Source organism: Rhinolophus sinicus, chromosome 7 (genome assembly GCF_057876585.1).
Source record: "Rhinolophus sinicus isolate RSI-liver-muscle chromosome 7, RSI-T2T, whole genome shotgun sequence".
In the NCBI taxonomy this organism is placed as follows: domain Eukaryota; kingdom Metazoa; phylum Chordata; class Mammalia; order Chiroptera; family Rhinolophidae; genus Rhinolophus; species Rhinolophus sinicus.
Window position 1 is genome coordinate 52,982,797 of NC_142507.1, and position 12,280 is coordinate 52,995,076.

The following is a 12,280-nucleotide window of genomic DNA, read 5'->3' on the forward strand; positions in this document are numbered from 1 at the left end:
GGTTATAAACTCCTTGAAGACAGAAACTGTTTTGTTTCTTTTCTGACCCCCTTTTAGCTCAGTGGGCTAAGGTGATTCTCAGGCCTCACACAACATGTGTGGCTCGTGGGCTTAACCAAGCGCAGTGGCCCTGAGGACGTCACTCCCAGGGGACGGGACTCCTGGAGCTTTGAGCAGCACCAAGACTCAGAGGCTAGCCTGTGCAGGCGTGGGGTGTCATTCGAGTCAGTGTCCTCTATTCCCGATCTCTGGGTGCAAACACATACAGGAAGACTCCTAGGTGTGTCCAGGAAATGAAAAAGGATGAGGCAAAACCATCTGATGGCTGCCCAGCTTGCTCTGAGGGAAATCCAGAATCCTCAGGTGCACCCACCGTGCATGATTGCAGGTCTGCAGAGTGACCTCTCCGACCTCGTCTCCTGTCACTCACCCCCTGGCTCGTTTTGTATCCACTTGTTTCTTTACTATTTCCTGGCACAGCACTGATTAGAGCCTTTGCAGCTGCTGTTCCCTCTCCCTGGAATGCTTTTCCCCAGCTACTCGTTGGTTTCTTTCCCTCACCTTCTTCAGGTCTTCGCTGGAGTGTTTTCTTCTCAGGAGACCCACCCTGACAACCTTATGTCATAGGGTGACCCTCACCATTTCTTATCTTCGTCCCTGCGTTTCTTTTCCTGTAGCACTTGCCATCATCTGATGTGATGTGTATTTTACTTCTTTAGTCCCTGTTGTCTCTCCACTGGGATGTGAACTATACAAGGACCATATTTTTTGTCTATTTTTTTTAAAAACTGCTGTATCCCCGGTGTCTAGACGGCTCTCGAAACATAGCAGGCACTCAGTATTTGTTGGAGAATGAACACGTGTGTAAATGAATGAATGAGTATAATTTACTCATCAGTGGCCAAGATAATTTGAACTGGAGGGTAGAGACCCAGTAGAGCAAAGAATCTGACTCCTTTCCTTACTCTAGTTTCCTCATCGGGTTTTATTAATCAAATTATGGTGAAAACTCTTATCAACTCCTATGGGGGGGCGGTGATGACTCTTTAGCTTCCTGGCTTTTTTTGGTTTTGTTTTGTTTTTCTCTCAAAGGGAATAAATCCCAAAGAGGCAAGGGCTCTGGTAGTTTCCTGCATCTTCCTTTAAGCTCTCTTCTCTCTCTCTCTTGAAGGTGGCTCCTCGTCCTCAGGAAATTCCTACCTTTCTTTGGAGGGAATTTTCTAAACATAGGGGATTCTTTCTTTGAACTTCAAAGACAAACGGCATGAAAAATGAGGGCATTTTGGTTTGTAACTCTCTGGGATTAACTAACGCTCTGACGAGGTTGATCGTGTTGGAAGGGCAGAATTTTTCCGAAAGAGCTTGGATGAATTTGTAGCAGTCGAAACACAATGGGCTGCGAGTGCAGACGCGTCCCATGGCGTGTGGACACCACTTGTGCCCGCTCTATTCTCAGTGAGATGTAAGCAGTGGCTGCACAGACCCTTGGTCCTACCCAGGAGAGCAGTTGTGCGATTCCCAAGCCCCTCAGTAATTTTCTGCTCAGGCACAGGGGTTGGGGGTGGGGTGGGGGGAGGTTAAATGTGAAATGTGCCTTCTTTTATTTCGCATCTGACTCACCACAAACTCATCTGTCTACACCGTAGGTGAGAGTAAGGCACATGATTGAAAAGATCCCAGACCTTTGTTGTTTTAAAACCAGGTTCTGACAGAGGCTGGGAAACCATGTAGCAAGGACGCTTCGGCAGAGGTTTCTGGGTTTTGTGGGCTGTTGCACTAGGTGACCCTTTTACAGCATAGAATCCTAGAGTTGGATCACCTAGCTCACCTTAGACATCATCTAGCTCAAGTTCCCTCCATTGTCAACGTCCCTCTGCCAGCATCCTGATGGATCAGCTTATAGTCTCTTCTCAGCAGGGCTCGTGATGAGAGGACCACTGCCTCCTGAAGCAGTGGACTCTGTTTTAGGAATGTCGTAAATATAACAACACTTCTTCAATTGGGTAAAATCACCATCCCCTTAACTTGTACCCACTGGCTCTCGCCCTGTTCTCTCCAGCAAGGTCGACTTGCTCCTTCTTCTGTGTGACAGGCTTCAGATGCTTGCAAACACTTCTAACACGCTTGAAATCTCCAGCGGAGAAGCCCTCACCGCACTGCACTCCCCTGGAAGAACTCCAGGGGGCAGCACCTCTCCTCATCTAGATGGAGCAGTGCCTTGCAGAGAGCTGGGGCTCCTTCCTACCCGGACTCTGCTTCTATTAATTTAACCTAAGGGTGCTTTAGGCGTTTTTTTTAATTAAAAATTTTTCATTGTGGTAAAATGTGTATAACATACAATTTTCCATCTTAACCATTTTCAAGTGTACAGTTCATTAGTGTTAAGTACGTTCACGTTAAGTCTATTTGGTACGCTTTTCACTTGGAGAAACAAACTCTGTCCGCATTAAATACTCCCCATCCCCCACCCCCCTGCCCCTGGCAACCAGTATTCTACATCCTGTTTCTATGAACTTGACTACCAAGGGACCTCATCTGAGTGCCGTCCTGCAGTATTTGTCTCTCTGTGACCAGCTTATTTCACTCAGCATGATTTCCTCAAGGTTCATCCATGTTGTCGCATGTGTCAGAATTTCCTTCCTTTCTAAGGCTGCGTAATATTCCATTGTGTGTGTCTATCCCATTTTGTTTATTCATTCATCCATCAATGGACACTTGGGTTGTTTTCATCTTTTGGCTCTTGTGACTAATGTTGCTATATAACATGACTGTACAATTATCTCCAAGACGCTGTTTTCAATTCTTTTAGGTATATACCCAGAGGTGCAATTGCTGGACCATATGGTTAAGTCTATTTTTAATTTTTTGAGGACCTGCCACACTGTTTTCCATAGTGGCTGCATAATTTTAAATACCTACCAACAGGGCACAAGTGTTCCAATTTCTCCACATATTTGTCAACACTTACTATTTTCTTTTTTTTTTTTAATTACAATTTTTTTTTTTTTTTGAGTAGCCGTCGTAAAGGGTGTGAGGTGGAATCTCATTGTGTTTTCAATTTGCTTTTCCCTGATGATCAGTGATGCTGGGTGTCTTTTCATGCGCTTTTTGGCTCTTTGTATACTTTGGAGAAATGTCTCTTCAAGTCCTTTGCATAGTTTTTAATTGGCTTGTTTGGGTTTCCTTTATTGTTGAGTTTTAGAACTTATTTTTCTATATGCCTGATATTAATCCCTTATGAAATATACAATTTGCAAACATTTTCTCCCATCTCTGTGTTGTCTTTTCACTTTGTTGATTGTGTCCTTTGGTGCACCAAAGTTTTTTATTTTGACGTAGTCTAATTTACCTGTTTTTACTTTTGTTGCCTTTGCTTTGGGTGTTATGTGTTAGGCTGTTTTGCTTTCTTTTTAAAGCAATTCAGTTTGCTGCTCTCCCTGTGATGGCAACCAATTAAAGTCCTAGTCAGATTTGTCACACCTAATGCGGTTAAGCCTCTGTCCCTCATTCTACCTCCTCCCCACATTTGCTTCTCTAAAGCCTACTCATCCTTAAAGGCCAAGGTCAAATGCTCCTTCCAGCAAGCAATCCAGTAGTGTATCCCGATTAGATGTAATTGTTTTTTCCCCCTGGCCCTTGTGCTTGGTTATTGGCCTATCATTGTATTCTTTGAATTAAATGTATCAGTTTCCATGTACCACATCTCTCAGTAGGCTGTGGGCTCACTGAGGGCAAGGCCAGTGTGACTGATGTTTGTACCCTCCACGGTACCCAGCCGGTGTCCTGTGTGTACCGTTCTAACGAACGGTGTGCTATTCTAACGAAGACCCGTTGGCTTGGCCGTGACATGTCGGGTTCTGTTCCCCAATAATAGCACCAACTGGACAGACTCTTTTTATTGGCTTGGGAGGCAATAAAGTGATTTTACAACGTGGACTCGAGAAGTCAGCCCTGGATTTGCATTCTGTTCTTGCCACTTCCAAGATATATAACTTCAGATGAGTTATTTAATCTCTGGATGCCTTGGCTTTCTCGTCTCTAGGATGGAAATGATACAAAGCCTCTACTTTCTAGGATTCGTGAGAGGGTTCCGTGGAATAAGGCATGGGAGCAGTCAGCGTCATGCCCGGCACACATCAGGTGCTCAGGGAGAGTTACTTGTATTTGAAAACAATTGTTTGTTCGTTTGAACTCATTGCATGGAATTGTGGTTGTTTTTTGCCCCATAGATTGTGAGTTTTTCATGGCAGACACCCTGCCCATGTGCCTCCCACCTCCAGTGCCTCGCAGAGCATCCAGCAAACTGTAATTATCAGTGTTCATTAGATTTGTGAAGGAATGAATTTGAGACTTTTCAACTGCAGCCCCTCACTTACATATGTAAGTAAGATGTTTCTGTCGTTGGGAGGCATTGCACTGTGGGGCCTCATCAATGAGCAAGATCAGTGACTTCCCCGGCTTTCGGGAAGTGTGCGAAAGACAGACTTGCAAATCAGGAACTTTAAAATAAGCAGAATGAATTAGAACGCCACCATAGAGAACTGAGGCTAGTAGGAGCAGACAGGTGGAGTGGAAAAACGGATGAGTAAGGCAGGAGCAGGCTATGGCTTTATGGAGATGAAATTTGAATGAGTACAATGTTAACTGCAGAAATCCATCTGCCTATTTAAAACCTAATCATTCATTAAAGCCCAGGACAGCTGCTCCCTCGCCCATGAAGACATGTGTCTGGCCTCATCTGCTTATGACCTGCCTCTCCTTTGAGCTGCCATGGTGCTTTCTGTTCTATCGTCTCATCACCTCCTGTTACAGCGCTCGGTGTGCGTGAGGTGATCAGCAAATGCATCGTCGTTACTCAGCACCTGCCTCTACAGCCCCGACGAACTACAAGCGCTTCTGGGGCACGAGTTGTTATTGTCACGGTTGTCTAGCGCCTAGAACCTGCCGGGGCGGCATCATGCCAGGCCCTCCACAGATCCTTACAGCCACCCTATGAAGATGTCATTATCAGACTTTTAACACGAGGAAAGCGAGGCGTAAGTCACACCGGGAGTTCAGTGGTTTGGCCAGGGTTGGAACTGACTTTCGCGGGACGCCCAGACTGTGGCTCTTAACCCTGCAGCCTTGTGCCCAGTGCACGTGCACCGCACAATTGGGGAAGGATATACCGGTGACCAGGCCGTGTGACTAAATCTCCCTTGTTCACTGGGTGGAGAGCGCCACCCTGTGACCTGTTCCCTTCCCGACAGCCTTTGTCATTCGTTTTTCTAGACATCTAGAGACAGGGAGTCCCGATCAGTAGGTGGCGCTAGAACCCCATTTGGTATTTTCTCCAGTTTGCTTCCCAGGTGGTGTCCAGCCGCTGGAATATTTACTGCACTTAATCACCCTGGCTGATTCATCTAGACATTTAGTTATAAACCCATAGCATCATGACTCAAAGGAGACATTCTAGATTGTATTGTGACAACTCCTCATTTTACGGAGAAAACCAGAGCACAGTAAGGCGACAAAAATTTTCCAAAGTCCTAGGTGGCGTTAGTAGCAGTGTCAGGGCTAGAATTCAAGTTTCCTGACTCCCAGTTCAGTGCTCTCTCTCTCGACTGTTACTATTGCTTTAATGGTGTTCACAGCACCCTTTCCTCTCAAGAATACAAGTTGCTTGTATGCAAAATGCAAGGAGATTGTATTTTGACAGTAAATATTCGATCCATAAACAGTCAATTCAAATTATGCTCCAACAGCTTGAGTAAGTCCTAGTAAGTTAGCCTGCAGCAGTGGCTGCAAAGCCATTTGTGCTGAGCTCTCAAAGGACCCGGGGGCCCATCAGCCTCTGAATGGCCTTAAGCTTCCGTGGAAAGGAGGGAGGAGGGACACCATTGAAGCAACAGAAGAACGTTTGTGCACGTGGCTTTCAGGAGGCAGAACGCACAGGCAAACTGAGTGGGAGGTCAGCAGAGCACCGAGGGAGGGTTACAGGAGGCCACTTTGGAACTGGCCTTTCAGGGGGTTGACGGACAGGAACCACTGGGTTTGGACCGAGAGGGAGGAGGGGGGAGGGGAAGTGGAACCAGGAATAAGAAACTAAAATGGCTGCAGTCTGGGATCCTGCAAATCAGCAGAAGTGTTGGTGGTGCTGAGAGGAAATTACCCAGCTCAGCAGTTCTGTTTGAATGGAGCTTGGGGGGTGGGGTGGGATTCACCGGAAGTCTAAGAGAGAAAGGCGGGGTCCTGGGGTGTGGGAGAAGGTGGGTAGGTGACAGCTCGCTAAGGGCAGAGCGGGACAGTGGGCACAGAGTGGTGGTGCCAGGTATGAGGGTGGGTTGTGATGTAATGGAGAGTCCGTTCAGTTGAATGTGATTCAGCAAGTACCCAGCAGGTAGTTATTCTGCGTTACCTGGGTGCCAACAGTGATATGAAGCATAAGGTGTGGACCTATTTCTGAAGGAACTTCTGGTACAGTCTGGGAGCAGGAAATGTCCGCTGCTACCTAATGTGGACTGGGTGGGATGATGGCGGTGGAAGTTTCCAGTCATTGCTTGAAGACAAAGGAGTGGTTATTATTACCTGGGAAGAGGGGGATCAAGGAAGGCTTCTCAGAGGAGGTGGCACTTAAGCTGGGCTTTTCCATAATGTGATACACATTTATTAATCTCCTATAAAAATAATCCAAAAGGGGAAAAGATAGACCAACTAAAGAAGCAAGAAAATATCACATTACTAATCCCTTTGTGTATGTTATCTCAACTTATTTTTAAGCAACTATTGGAGTTTTGAACTCTGTTTTGCAAATGAGATTTAAAGAGATGAAATTTTTCTAAGATCCTAAAATTAGTAAGTGGTGGAGCTAGGTCTTAAATGCAGGTCTTTTTATTCTAAATCCCAGTCTCTTTCCATGTAATTGGCTAGTAATTCTGCTTGGTGCTAAAGATACAGCTATGGATGAGATGTAGTGTCTGCCCTCTAGAACCTAACAGCTCGGCGTGGGAAACAGACGGGTTTAAAACCGACTTCAGTGCAACGTGGTAAGTTCTGTGCTGGTGAGAAGCCCAGAAGATGTTGCTAATTAGAAGAATGGGAAGAGTATTTAAGTGGAGGAGATGGTGTAAGCGGAGGTATGGAGGCTGGGAAGTTGTCCAGTGACGTTGGAGCCCAGCTGGCTTATTGTGGAGAACCAAGCTGGAAGTGTGGCCTGGGCCAGGGCACCGAGGACTTCTCTGAGCTTTCACTGACTGCCCGGGCACCAGGAGTGGTCACTGCTTTCCACACAGAGGGTACAGTGGCAAACAAGACAGACAAAATCCTCGCACCCACACCCACTCAGAGGGGACAATGTACGCACCCCTATTCACCTAACGTGCACATCTTTGGGATGTGGGAGGAAACCGGCGTCCCTGGAGAAAACCCACGCAGACATGCACAGGACGTGCCAACTCCACTCAGTGGCCCTGGCTGGAAATCGATTTTTTTCTTTTCTCATCAATGTTATAACAAAACAACGTTGAACGAAACCACCTTGTTTTAGGACCTGTTGTGCAAGGCTGAGTAAGATATGGTCTTATTCCCAGTTTGGTAGGGGAGGTGATTACAATAGAGTGTGTGACAAATAACGTAACAGAAATGAGTGAACTTAGAGGAAGGAGGGCTGAGCATCCGGGAAACCTCCCCGAGGTGGGCTGGTTTAGTTGGGACACAGAGGACGCCTAGGTTTTTGCCAGGCAGACAAGGGAGGGGAGGTATTTCAGGCTATGCCATGGTGTATTCAAAGATGTGAATTAATGAAAGACCATGGTTTGCCAAGACAAGGTCAAGTCCTTGGTGTGGCTGGAGCATTGGATGCCCCTGAGAGGAGCCTTTCCTGAGACTAGGCTGGGAAAGTCGTCTGGGTGACATGGCGAAGGAAGGGCCTGTGTGCCCTGCTAAGGTGTGTGAACTTCGTTCTTAAGTTGTTGGAGCCCCTGAAGGGAAGGGATATTGAGGCAGGGGAAGTGGAGAAAAGGTCGAGAGGATGGAGGGTATAGAGTCGGCAAGACTTAGGGACCGTTTGAACGTGGAGGTGAAAGATGGGGAAGAGTCAAATCTGACTCCTCTGCGAGGGAAGGAGCTGAACATGACATTTAGGGAGGTCATGTGTGACTCCTTGTTATTTGTTTCCGATGGAGTTTTATTTTTTTCAGTGCCCAGGAACTCAGAGAACAAAGAGATCTTAGAAGTCGAGAAATGAGGTCTTGTTCTTGGAAAATGGCGCACGAGTGAAGCCCCCACTGTCCCACAGTGAAGAAGGAAAAGAGTCATGAAGTCATTGCTCACCAATCATTTATTGGGAATTTTAACACAATTTCATGGATTTGCTTGTGAAGGGTTTTCAGGCCCCAGGAGCTACGTGTGGGGCGACAGTCTGGGCTCACTGGAATCTGAAAACAGGTGGCATATGCTTCTCCTCTATTTAATATGGTCAGAAACTAGAAAGGCATTGAGCTGAAATCAGTCCAGTCAGCTGTGGTGACAGGACCTCAGGGGAGGGTCCCTCTGGGGAGGGGGAGGCTCCTGGGTGCAGGAGGTTGTGGGCATCAGAGATGCCCCCTGTGGCCTCTGGCTCTCCCACCGGCCTCTCACTGTGTTTCATTTTAGTGTAGACTTTGAGGCTTACAATTCCTGGTGTTTCATCCACAGGAACCCAAGCTTACGGAAGCGCAGATGTGTGAGCGCAGACCCCCAGGCTGTGATGTGTATCTTCAGAATGCCTTTCCCGTTTCTGAACTTTTGGGGAGAAGTCTCTACCTTTCAGTGGTCCAGCCCTGTCCCGTCTCCATGGAGCGGCAAACCAGGAAATGATTTAAATCCCCAAGCCCATCAAAATTGGGATCTGATTAGTTCACCCAATTTACCCCTCAAAGTTCACCCAACCAGTACACCCTAGAATTGCTGCTCAAAGAACTAAAATGCCCTAAAATTGGATACTAGTCCTGAAAAGCAGCCTAGCAAGTAGATAGAGAGTAGAGGAGAGAAGGAAGACGTACACTTTCCATCTCTCAAACAGCAGTGAATATGAATGTGACACATCGATTTCCTCCTCGGCTTTGTGTCGCCTTAGCCCTGGTGTGTGCACAGCTTACTGCTGACACTCTGTCTGCTCTTGTAGATAAGCATAGAAGGCGTTGGGGGTCATGGCTGCCTTGGGGTGACTTCCACCCTGTTCTCTTCTCTGGGGCCTCTCCCCGCTCTGGGTGGGATGGAAGCACAGGTTACTGCCTCTTCTCTGGGAGTCTCGAGTCTGGCCATCCTCCTTCATCAGGGCTTTGCCTCTATCAGCACAGCCTCGCTCGGTCCCCTGGGATTGTTGGTCCAGGATCCCTTGATCTCTCTCCGTTTTCTCAGGAGTCTGCCCACAGTGTCGTCGCTGACAGTTTGGATCCTCTTTGTAGCTTTGCCTGTCCTGTGTCTGACGGGGAGTGTCCTGACCCTCGTGCTGGTGTCTGCCCCAGCTCTGGCGGCCCTGCTCGTCTTCCACCTGGTCTCTCTGCCCTTGGCCACAACTCTGCCTGGTCTGGGCCTGTCTGTTGCCCTGCCCGCTGGTGTCACTGCCTTGGCGACACCCTGGCCGTTCTTGCTGGATTTGGGCTACGAGTTTGTGTTGGTGGTGCTGGCTGCCCTCCTCGGGCTCCCAGGCCTGGTGGCTGATCTGCTGCCCTACCCCCGACTGAAGTCTCTGGCCCTGACCTCGGCTCCCTTCCTGTCCTGCAGTCTGTTGACTTGGTCTCCCTGACCTTCCTGATTGCCCAATGCAGGAGTCCCTGCTGGTTCCTTCGTGCCCTTGGAAGCACCTGTTCTGCCCAGTTTCCCCAGGCTTCGACTGACTGCATTGAGAGCTCGGGCCTTGTCTGCCTGTCTGTCCACAGTGGGAACTCTGGCCTTGTCTGTCTGTCTGTCCACAGTGGGAACTCTGGCCTTGTCTGCCTGTCTGTCCACAGTGGAAACTCTGGCCTTGTCTGTCTGTCTGTCCACAGTGGGAACTCTGGCCTTGTCTGCCTGTCTGTCCACAGTGGAAACTCTGGCCTTGTCTGTCTGTCTGGCCATAGAGGGGACTCTGGCATTGTCTGTCTGTCTGTCCACAGTGGGAGCTCTGGCCTTGTCTGTCTGTCTGTCCGTAGTGGGAACTCTGGCCTTGTCTATCTGTCTGGCCATAGAAGGGACTCTGGCCTTGTCTGTCTGTCTGGTCATAGCGGGAACTCTGGCCTTGTTTGTCTGTCTGACCATAGTGGGAACTCTGGCCTTGTCTGTCTGTCTGTCCGTAGTGGGAACTCTGGCCTTGTCTGTCTGTCTGACCACAGTAGGAACTCTGGCCTTGTCTGTCTGTCTGTCCATAGTGGGAACTCTGGCCTTGTCTGTCTGTCTGACCACAGTAGGAACTCTGGCCTTGTCTGTCTGTCTGTCCGTAGTGGGAACTCTGGCCTTGTCTGTCTGTCTGTCCATAGTGGGAACTCTGGCCTTGTCTGTCTGTCTGACCACAGTAGGAACTCTGGCCTTGTCTGTCTGTCTGGCCATATTGAATGTCCAGTTCTTGCCCGTCTCTATGCCCACAGCCTGATTCCTGACCCAGTCTCCCAGACTGTCCATAATGTGAGCCCGATTGCCGTTGGTTGGTTTGGGAGCAGTGAGACTCGCCAAGTCTTCCAGACTGGCCACAACGAGCATCCTGCACTTGTTTCTCATACTGACTCAAGGCAAAGATGTACCCTAATTTTTTAGGCTGTCCGCTGCTCGAGTTGTGACTCAACTTATGACCAGAGCGGGAGTCCTGACCTTGCATCTCAGACTGGCCAGAGTGGGAGTCCCCATCTTGCCTCTCAGACTGGTCCTGGCTGGTGTCCTTGTTTTGTCTCTCTGACTGGTTACGGTGGGAGCCCTGCCTCTCTTCCTCATGCCTCTGCTTGTGTGCGCTGCCTTTATTTCCTAGAGACTTCTGGTCTTCAGTCCCCTCCTGCTCCTTTTGCTCGGAGGTTCTGTCTCCACAGGACGCACGATCCAGCTTACCATAGCAAGCTTGGGCCAGCTGGAACAGCAACAAGAGATATTCCTGAAAGTCCACATATCCGCTTCTGTCTTTATCCAAGAGGCTCAGGATGGTTTCCACAGTCTCTGGGTCATTTGGTCTCTGTGGGAAATAAAGAGCAAAATCAGATGCTCTCCTGTGGATACGAAGACGTGTGTCACTGTCCACACCCCGTCCATTCGTCTGTGTGAGCCTTCCTGGGCTGAGAAACCATTAATCTGACATAGCTCAGCTTCTAGGCTTTGATCAGTTGGTTCTCAGAGCCTCATCTCTTGCTGGACCAATGGGACCGTGACACTTACTTAAAATCAGCTTCATTAATAATTTGAGTCATTTGAGGAAGCCAGCCCTTCCCATCACATGCCATATTGTAATTGTTTGTTTACCTGCTTCTTTCCAACTATACTGTGAGATTCTGGATGGAGGGGAGGCTGTTTTATCTACGTTTGTATCTCCAGAGGCTAGGATAGGGCTGGAATGGGGTAGGCGCTTCACGAGTCCTCACTGAGTGAATGAGTGAATGAATGAGAAGATGTGTGGATGGCACGTAAAATACAGAAGTCAAGATGTAAATCGATATTTTCTTCTGAGAAATGAATTTCCAGTTGGAAGTTACACTCCCTCCTGTTCAAGCTCAGGTCCAAGGAGGTGAGTGTGTGTGTGAGCACACCTGTACAAACGTGTGCGTGTGTGTGCGCTGGGAGAGGACTACCGAGCAGCGACCTGAAATTCTTTTAGTTACGGGGTGGAGCATGACCAAATAAAACAAAAATCATCAAGCCCGGGATGCAGGTGTCAGAGTCTCTCCCCCTCGACTCCACGGGGCCCAGAGTCTGCGTCTTACCCGGAGGATGCTTCCAAACTCAGCCAGGAGTAGGTGCTTCAACTCCTCATTGCACAGCAAGGTGCAGTCCTCATCCTCCTTGGCGTATTTCTGGAACACCTTGATCACGGTCAGTATGCTGTTCAGGAGCTGAGCCATTTTGGCAAAGACAGGTGAGCCTGAAGGAAGAAACACGATTTTGCCTAGTGTTGAGGACGGAGACCAGGAGACGGCCTTTTCAGAGGGAAAGTGGCCCCTTGTGCTGGGAAAGAAGCTTAAGAAACTACAGGGCCCCTTCTTAGCCACACTCCCCTCTCTTGGACCCACAGTCGGGCTCCCACTATCCTGTGCTGCTGTGGGGATGGGGTGCAAACTATGACAGTTTCCTAAAACTCAAAAGCGTA

The 12,280-nt window shown here is 48.5% G+C and overlaps 1 protein-coding gene across 1 annotated transcript; it reads right to left on the reverse strand.

Moving 5' to 3' along the window:
• Window positions 1-9,112: 9,112 nt before the first annotated feature.
• RPTN (repetin) lies at window positions 9,113-12,035 on the reverse strand. The gene is made up of 2 exons (XM_019739831.3): window positions 11,898-12,035; window positions 9,113-11,155 (listed from the first exon to the last, which is right to left on the reverse strand). Exons 1-2 carry the CDS (start codon window positions 12,033-12,035, stop codon window positions 9,113-9,115), a joined length of 2,181 nt encoding a protein of 726 aa, XP_019595390.3.
• Between the last annotated feature and the right edge of the window lie 245 nt (window positions 12,036-12,280).